This window comes from Montipora capricornis, chromosome 3 (genome assembly GCF_036669925.1).
Source record: "Montipora capricornis isolate CH-2021 chromosome 3, ASM3666992v2, whole genome shotgun sequence".
NCBI lineage: Eukaryota > Metazoa > Cnidaria > Anthozoa > Scleractinia > Acroporidae > Montipora > Montipora capricornis.
In genome coordinates, this window is record NC_090885.1 from 20,109,326 (window position 1) to 20,119,325 (window position 10,000).

Consider the following 10,000-nt stretch of genomic DNA (forward strand, 5'->3'; position numbering starts at 1 on the left):
AGAAATTAGTCCCTCATTTATAGTGTGCATTACCATTACTGAATGGGCTAATTTTCGGTGTAAGAATGGCACGAAACATTACGTCTTTCTATACACATTTACACATTAACTTTTATACCGTGCTCGAAATCATTTATTGGCAACCGAAATAGTCAATTTGAACAGCAGTATTCAACTTTTGCTCTAACTAAACGGTTATCGCTGGCTAGCGCTGTGTATAATACAGTAGCATGTTTTATGTCCCTTCACAAAAGATAAAGCTCATTAAAGATAAAGTGGACGGAAGAGTACCCGTGTAAGGTAGGGTACGAAAAAAGTGTCCGTTGTCCGTATTACGGGTGTCTGTATTAAGAGGGTTAAATTTTGAAAGAATGTATGGGCTTTCTCCAGGGGCAAAGAAAAATGTCCATAATAACCGGGTGCTCGCATTGAGTGGGTGCCCGTAAAGCGGGATTCGACTGCAGTAGTAAGCCGTGAACCAGAGCGATTTCGAGCCTTATTCAGTTAGACTGAATTTTCCTAAGGAAGTTTGTCGAAATGACAGAATAAATTAGACGAAAGCTTTAGAGAAAGTCTTTAAAAAGGTACCATAAAAGGAGAAAGAGAGAGAAATACGTCGCTCAATTTTGACATGCAACAACCTGTAGTTTCCCGTTACCCACGTAAAGAACAAGCTAATCTTTGCATTAATTCTTAGGGAAGGCTTCTTTTCCGGCAGGTGTCTCCATCTTTCTGAATTTGTGGTAGATACATATTCTGGTGCAATTTGTTTCCATGATTCCTCTGCGTGCTGACGAGTTCGCTGTTGGAAATATGGACAGTCACAATAGAAAGCGCAAAGGCAGCTGAAATGTTAATTACGGCGATTTCGAATTTCTACGCGAATGTTTGGAGAAGTTCAAATGCGATGTTTGACATGCTGACAGAATCGGAAGGGTTCTGTTAAGTATCTTGGCAGGGATGAAAAAAACGTATATCATGCAGGGTGGCCAACAACATATGGTTTGCTAAGGTATATTTGTAGAGGATGATAGCGGACTTTGGTCTTATTGAAGCTGAGGTTTTCGAACAAAACCTTCTGCATTATCTCGTCAGCTCTTCGTAGCCACTAAAGGCGAACTTACACAAAGATTCTCCAAAACAAAGAATACATTGAAAGCTTCAAAATTAGCAAGGGGGAAAACCAGGTCATTTCCAAGCGATTTAATATCTGGCGATCCGATAAATGTTTATTTGTACATTAGAGCAAGTCTTAAATTGTTCAATGCGGTTCTTTATTTCGCTTTGCCCACGGAATGACGTTAGATTACGGAAAACCGTGTTATCAACCATGCCATTTCCCAGCGATTTAATATCTGACGATCTATAATTGCTTATTTATCCATTAGAGAAAGTCTTAAATAGTTCAACGCGGCTTTTAATTCCACTTAGGACGGAAAGACGTTGGATCACGTAATATCGGTTTACTCGTCAAATAATGAAATTCTTTAATATTTGTCTGAGCCAAAAGACCCGACCGCAAGACTCTTTGGCAATACATTTCCATGTAATTTTATATTCTTCAGGGGCCAACGTTGTCTTGTGTAAAGCTTTTTGAAACCTGACAAAAGTCTGCATTTTTTATTAAGTAACCTTTAGTCTAATTAAAACTGACCAATGATAAAACAGATAGCTTGGAAACACGAACTGGCGCTATGAACTGAGAGACTGAATATATATGATTTACTTTGTATTTTTAATACTATGGGGGATTCGGTAGGGCAACAACTGAATAGGTGAAATGATAAAAGGTCTAAATGCCCAGTCGGAGCAGCATTCGGCATTGAGCTTGTATGGTAATAATATGCCTGTGCGCAAGTTGCATTAATTAAAAGGAAATTCATGTTAACAGCAGGTTTTACTCCAAAGGCAACAAAAGAAAAACCTTGATCTGGCGGCAACATACAGAGTCACAAGATTGCGAAAATGTGATCTTATGATAAATTCATCTTGAGCAACATGCAACTGCGCGAAAAAGTGCCGTATAAATAGATACCCCTTAGTAAAGTTAGTTAGGTAACATAGCGTGGAATTTAGTTAAATTTCCTCCCCTAGGTCAAAACAAATACACAAAAAATTAATGATATAAAAATCAAAAATAGGAAAAAAATATTAAATAAGCACTCAGAGAAACAAAACAGTCCTCCTTCGACTGATCTTGGATGACTCTGGCTATGCACGTTGATCGTACAGTTTCATTGCCATTTTACACCCGTGTGCTCTTGATATTTTTTTCCACAAGGAAAATAGCATTTCCGCTAATTTGTGTGGGGTTTTGCCTCGGGTTTTCTTTTTTATTGTTTGAAGCCCCAAACGCTGTTATCATCGATTCCTGACTGCTGCGATAACAGCCGCACAACCTTCCAAGAATAGTGTAAAAGGCCAACCGAAAATTTTCGTTGAAAAAAGAGTAAATGACAGGATTGATTGCGCTGTTTGCGTAAATGAGCAAAATTGAGATAAAGACGTAAGTCTTGTTGCAGATGAGACCGGTGAAGTAATAAACACAAAATAGCCATCCCATCCAATATGGTAGAAAACAAATATAGAAGGCGAGCACAATTAATAACACCATTTTTAGTATTCGGCTGCGTAAACGAGCGTTCTTGCCTGAAATGCGCATTCCAGGTCTTTTGCGTGTACGAACATGGATGGTTATTGCAAGGTATAATGAGATTACGAAGACAAGAGTTAACATCAGAAGGGACAAAAAAATTATATACCAAACCCGCCAGTTAGGGAAGAAACGTCTTGTTTTGCATTTTGTTTGTCCATTTTTCTCCAGAGTGTTTGCGTAGTATAAGAGTGGCGCACAGAAGACTATTGATGCTAACCAAGCGGTGATTATCATCCAAAGCGCTCTTTTCTTCGTGATAATCTTCTTGTGAGGGTAAAACACGACCAAGAATCGATCTATGGCGATCATTGAAAGGTGGAGAATTGCCACATTCATGCAAAGCTTCTCGATGAAATTGGCCAGTTTACAAAAAAGTACGCCCAAGATTCCTCCGATCAGCCACTGATCATCGGCTAAGACTCGTGTGATTCGTTCTGGAGTGCTTCCCATCGTTAGCAGCAAGTCTCCGGCAGCCATGCTCATGATGAACATGTTGTTGACAGTGCGTAGTTTGCCACGAGTATTAAGTTTGAACGCAGTGATGACGAAAGAATTGCCGACCACGGAGAAGACGACAATTAAGACATAAGCCACGCACTTGAAATATACTTCGACAGAGGACTCTAGGGTTGAATGTGGACTTACCGAAGTTCCGTTTTCGTGGTCGGAAAAATTACCGATCGAGCTCTTGCTTGTCATGGCTGCTAACGGACTCGCGTGGTCATCGAATGTTTGGTGTGCGACGTGGGGCGATTTTCACGTTCTTTTGTTGCCTTACAAACAACACTTAAAAGCTCAGAGGGTTACTATCGATTTCAATGTAACCACTGAAAGGAGACGATTTAGTTTGGTAGGAAGACTCACGAAAGCATTGGAGAAAGGCCGTCCATTTATCTAGAATAGTCCGACTAAAAATAAAACTCCGTGTCATAAGCACTGAATGTTCAAATGACAGGATCAGAGAGGGTCGATAAATTTTCGTGATATTATCCGCCCAGTTTGTCTCTTTTTTCAATTATCACTGGCGTTTAAATTAATGGTCTTCAATATTCTCCTTCAGGCAAATGATTAAGTGTTTTTATGTCTTGAAATGTTAACCATTTCCTGGAGTTTTAAATCGACTCACACGAGTGCGCGCGTAAGCATAATTTTATTCAGCTTCAGTTTATTTCAAGAAACCCCTCCAACAACAGCAATAGTTTAATATGCATTTCTTAAGATTTTTATCGATTTATTTGGGAGGTGCCTCGCATGGGACTCCAGGTGGTGGTTTTCTTTTCTTTTTTTTTTTTTTTTTGGACCTGTATTATGTAATTAATTCTTTAAAAGAGAGACTCAGACCAATGAAGTTGAAAAAACAAAACAAAACCAAACAAAACAAAACAAATTAGAATCCTAAAAAGCGATGAGAGATCGATGAAATTCATCTTTAGCTTTAGCTTCATGAGCTAAAAACTGGTTTTAGGAGGTTTGCGTGAGCAATTTCAAGTTGCGTCTTTAAGTAAAACTTGTCTACTCCGGATCCATCCGTAACCACATTGGTTGCGGTCGCATTTAGGGAGTTACCACTAATATTAAATCAAGTTCTTTTGTTCAGTGTTCAAAACAACAGAGAGTTGACACCAGAGTAGTGTCAAAACTAGTGTTACACTGTGTTTCTCTCAAGTGTGATCACAACCATTGTCGCTTAACAAGTGTATTAAAGCAAGCTGTTCCGTGGGTAATATTTGAATAATTGATCGCGACAGTCCCTCGCAAATTACTTTTTCAGGACTCATTTGGAGATTTGGTATAACAAGAAGCCTGCATTAGTGTGATATGTTTAGTGCTGCGTTGTAAACACCTGCTCGGTGTCTCATAACTGGTTTTCTTGTCATTAGTCATCCGGCACTAAAAGAGATTTTCCTTGATGACAAAGTTGTGTTTATAATTAGCTTTGATGAAGAGATCTTGTTTCTACGCGACGACGCAACGCTTTCGTCAGACTTTCCATCCTCCCCCAAACTGATTGCAAAGGGAGATATCGCGGAACATTTCATGAAAAAAGGGAAAAGCGATTTTGTTTTGACACTGAAGAGTCGAAGAGGTCATGCGTTGCGAGGGAAAAAAGTTTGTGAAACCAAATCAGTTTGTAACTTACCGCGCAATTTAAAGCACTTTTGGAGAAATGTGTCCCCGATATACATCCAATGAAAAATCTTGAGGCGCTCCAATACACAACAAAACACTTTTCGAATTGAAGAGGAAACCCTTTCGGGATTTATGGTTTGAAGGGCTTCATCGAGAGAAACCGGTTCAGGATGTATCTTACATGTAAATCCGAGAAATATTCGGCTCATAGTCGACAAGACTAAGGGTGGGTTCGATTGCCCGTATTCCGGAATTGGAATACATGGAAAAGAAGTTAGAAATCCTTTGTTTTTACGAAGATTCACGTCAAACACCTGCTAAACATATGTACTTTAAACATATTACTCTTGTTGTTTCAAAACGCCAGACATCATTACCATTTTAAATCATCAATCCACGTATTCTTATAGGGTCAATCGAACGCACCCTAAGGGACCGATAGGCAATCTTCACGATGGCGTCATTTGACTACAATTACCAGAATTCAATTTGTTTTTCTTTCCTTATTTGAATTTTGCGGGGTAAAAATAGCAATACCTCTAATTAGCATGAGACAAAACAAAACTTGTAGGATTCTGGTACTTGTAGTCAAATGGCATCATCATTCAAATGTCTTATGAGTGATAACCTGCGATCAGGCCCATTTTTAGCTTCGCCCATATGTTCTCTTATGTCGTCGCTCGCTAAAATTGGGCCTGACCAAAAGTCTCTCAAGAATAGATCGTTTTCACTGTCACGCAATATAAAAATAAATCGAAAACCATCCAGTGGAAAAAGTCAAGAATTCGTGATGTTGTAGGAGATAAATGAAGAAGACACTTCTCCAAGTTTTAGGTCTGTGCGTTTCCCCAAACTTCAGATATTCGTCGAAATGTTTCGCAGAAATTTACAGAGCCCAGTATGAAAACGCCTTGGCGCATATCTGTGGTGCACCAATATGGCGGCCGGAAAATAGTGTCAACATCTGTTACTTACCAGACTTACTTTAGCTATCTAGGCGAGTGATCATCTGTACTGAACTGACAGCTATTTACCTAAGCACTTTTCCTAATGCTTTAAATTCTAAAAAGGCTCAAAACCACGAGATAAATATATATTTCTCAATAAACTCGATCGTCGCCTCGTGTCACGCACCGCTATAACTCAGAAATTCAAAATGCTCTGGTTTCCAAACGAAGCACGCTATTGAGCTTTAAAATTGCAAATGGATACAAATTTACCGCCTCTTATGCCTGATGAGGATAAAAACTTCCGTGGCTCTGATGACGTCACGTGAAAACGATCTATTCCGGACGGTCGGCCAAATTTGCCCGACCAAACTCGTGATCTGATTGGCAGTTGAAACGCCGGAAGTGAAAATGCCATCGTGATTGCGCGGAGCTCTCGCGAAGTCCTCGAGACTAATCCGCCATAAGTGTACGAAAAAATTTGCTCCCTTTTGTTCTTACAATGCCGTGGACGGTGCAACTTGATTGTATTTGTATAAATGGAGATATGCCATCTGAAACATCTCATAACTTGTCCAGAATCGGGTTTGAATCTCTGGAACGAGTGAAATTAGCGATTCCGTTGTCGAGCTCTGTGGCCATATGGTTGATACCCTGCGAGCAGAGTCTCTTTCGATCTTCCTAGATAAGTCGGGAAGAGGAAAGTAGACGAGTCTACTTTCCTCTTCCCGAATTACCTAGGAAGATCGAAAGAGACTCTGCTCGCAGGGTATATGGTTGAAAGTACTTTGGCACAAACTTCCCTGATGTTTTGAAAGCTAAATAGTTGGTTCTTTCAAATGGCAATGAAAGCCGATGCATATTGGTTTCCTAGATGAGACAAGGGACATATATATCAACAGGAGGAGATGCCGATAAAATCGCAAGTTACACGATTGCATGTTTTGAATATCTGTGTATCAAACGGCTTTATTTATTTACTGTCCATGATACGGTTTGTTTGCACACTTCATAATATTTCCAGTTGATTTAACTTAAAACTCGCACTCCAGAAACTAAAATGGCATGTTTCCAGAGAGATCAATTGTACAACAATAAAAGAAACTTTGCGAGTGCATCTTACTGTTCGTACTCCATCAAAAAAAATTAACAGCCAAACTTATCATGATTTTACTGCGCGCAATTCTAGAAATACATTGTAACTGAAGATATTACCCGAAAAACTCACCAAAGAAACCTTCATGGGCAAACACGTCAAAGGGCTGTGACTAAAAGTGGGACGGGGACGTGGGACTTGGGACGTGGGGACTCGGGGACGTGGGGACGTGGGGACTCGGGGACGTGGGGACTCGGGGACTCGGGGACTCGGGGACTCGGGGACGTGGGGACTCGGGGACTCGGGGACGTGGGGACGTGGGGACTCGGGGACGTGGGGACGTGGGGACGTGGGGACGTGGAGACTCGGGTACTCGGGGACGTGTGAACTTGGGGATGTGGGGACGCGGCGACACATTTTCGAAGTATAGAATTTCAGAAATGGGACAACATCGCCAAGAAAGTTGAATTGCTTGTGTTATTTTGCTTTTCAAGTACCAGCTAAATACACAGCGAAATTCAAAAATTGGATTCTCGAAAAGTCATTCTCGCCACCCGTCACAGAGCTCGAATGTGAAACAAAGCAGAAGACCTAATGGCCCATTGCTGACACTGCAGCTGAAATTTCAGCGTTTTTTGTTGTTGTTGCTCAGAAACTTGAGCCTTATGACTCCTCTGTAACTGAAGTTTAAATACCGTGCCAATGTCCTTGTTGGCGGCATTGTGACTGCATCTTTCCTGGCGCTTGTTCAATTTGTTACCTTTGATTCGGGTTGTCACCGTTGATGTTGTCGAAAATGTTCGTCATCAGAGGGCCAGAAGCTCCCCAGGAGGGGGAGGGGGGTACTGCCATATATGAGCTATATAGGTATGTGCCGCTGTGAAGGGTATGGTTTTCAAGCAGTTTGCTCTAGGATAGAATACATAAATCAGAGCGTTTGTTTCTAGAATTGGATATAATTTTTCACGGAACTGACCAGTTGGTTGAAGATTTTATCTAGACTAAGGAAAGTTGATAAAACCAAATTTTTGTATACTACTTTTCCACCGAAACAGCACCACAGTTTCTTTAGAAACTACCGCCTTCAAGTATAAATAAATCATTTTTTGAGAGAGAAACGATTGTGGTATAGGTTTTTCTTTGGCTAGACTGTGCTAGTGACCTCAGTAGTTTCTGAAAAACAGTTACTCTAGGATAGGGAGGGTTTGGGGAGTTTACTCTGGTACGGGGTAGCAAAATTCACCTGAACAAGCTCTGGTTTAGGCTAAGGGTTCCAAGGTCCTAGCGGCACATCCCCCACCCAGAAATTCCTAAAGTACCGTCCCCGGGCCAGAAGCTAAATAACGCTTCTGTGTGTTAAGGCTTGACCAAGCGAATAAGTTGGCATATTTTTGTTTTACGAGGAAACATTTATCCAATCGACGTTAACTTGAAATCTGCATACTTTGCTTTCTACTCCCTCTTTCATCTGAAATGTGTCACGTGATTTTTAACGGCTAAAAACAATTGAAATATTTTATCGGAAAAGAGGATGGAAAAGTCATCTTATATCAAGATACCTTGCTGTAGTACTCCTACCGAGGCTTTATCACTCTGCCTTTTAATCATATGCCCATCTTAATGGCAACGGTAAATCAAAATTAAAAGAAAAAAAAAGGTCAAATCACATAGAGGTCACAATAAAAATGAACGATATCACATTGATAGGTATAATTATACGTTAATGGTAGTTTTAAGCAGTTTCAACCCAAACTTTGTCGGAATTTTTTAGGGTAAACGTTCCCCCAATCTCAAAAACAAGCGTTATGATGTCTTCAGTCAAGAAATGTGACGTGACAGACAACTACGAGTGAAATGCATAATTTAAAATAAAAAGGTTAGGATGCAGAAAGTGGAAGTACTTTTAAATGTTCAAGCCTCGATATACTTAGGGAATTGTAAAATGATCTGAGAAATGGTCATACCAACGTTTCGTTCATGTTGCCTATGTCAAATAAGGACTTAATGCAAAAAAAAAAATTGTCCCTTCGTTTTACCTAAATTACTCCACTATGTAACTTGATAGTAGTATAATGAAAGTCACCTTTTTATGAAGACGAGTAATAAACTATACTATATATATTTACTAGATCTCTCTTTCACATCATACAAACGAGGAACTTAAACCGAGGTACAACGCAGTTACGATCAACAGACGAAGATTTTGTGAAATATGATGAAAAGTTAAACAAATGGTAAAAATGCGTCCCCACGTCCCCACGTCCCCACGTCCCCACGTCCCCGAGTCCCCGAGTCCCCGCGTCCCCGCGTCCCCGCGTCCCCACGTCCCCACGTCCCCGAGTCCCCACGTCCCCACGTCCCCACGTCCCCACGTCCCCGAGTCCCCACGTCCCCACGTCCCCACGTCCCCACGTCCCCGAGTCCCCAAGTCCCAAGTCCCACGTCCCAGTCCCACGTCCCCGTCCCACTTTTAGTTACAGCCACGTCAAAGGAATAATGTATTTCTCTTTTTTTTTTCTTTAAAAATCTATTGCCAAACCGTCCAACGACAAAATGCTAGGTTATCTCAATTACAAATTAAGATGTCAAGCTTAAATAGGATGCATATTCAGTGAAGTTCGGAGGGAGAATTACACCGGCCTTTGCCGCAATATAGCGGTCGAAAACATTCCCCATGCTTTATTTGTTTTATTCAAATTAAAGCCAACGGTAACTTTCGAGTTCGTTTATAATATTCCTCCCACGGTAATTAACTCTGGTCAAAACAAAAAAGCGTGAATCTGCCGTCCACGCGTGTATTGTGAAATGGCAGTAAATTTGATTGGCCGATGAAGGACATGTCAATCAATCAAAAAAAGTGGGCGGAAGGAATTTCGAAGAGGAATTTGGTCAGGCTCTATTTTTCGTTTCGCCAATTGCAACTCCACATTTACGTACCACGCGAAACTAAAATAGAGCCTGATCGCAGGTTATATGAGTGAGCACTGCGCAGCTTTCGTATTCAAACCTCCCATCTTGCATATTTTTCACTTCCCCTAAGAGACCATTACAAAAATTACACCTGCAAACTCAAGTTTTGACGACATTTGTTACGACCTGCAGATTTTCACGAAAAAGTATATTTGGGGTAAGGGACTGGTTATGAAACCCTGGGAATTTCAAAAGCAGGAA

The 10,000-nt window shown here is 40.7% G+C and overlaps 1 protein-coding gene across 1 annotated transcript; it reads right to left on the minus strand.

Annotated features, from left to right (window-relative positions):
* Positions 1-983: 983 nt before the first annotated feature.
* Positions 984-3,835, minus strand: LOC138040864 (galanin receptor type 1-like). Its single transcript, XM_068886563.1, has one exon. It carries the CDS (start codon positions 3,353-3,355, stop codon positions 2,246-2,248), a length of 1,110 nt encoding a protein of 369 aa, XP_068742664.1. The 5' UTR covers positions 3,356-3,835; the 3' UTR covers positions 984-2,245.
* Positions 3,836-10,000: the final 6,165 nt, after the last annotated feature.

Bases quoted from the DNA above. Each gene is read 5' to 3' on its own strand.
- LOC138040864 (XM_068886563.1), bottom strand. From the start codon at position 3,355: ATGACAAGCAAGAGCTCGATCGGTAATTTTTCCGACCACGAAAACGGA.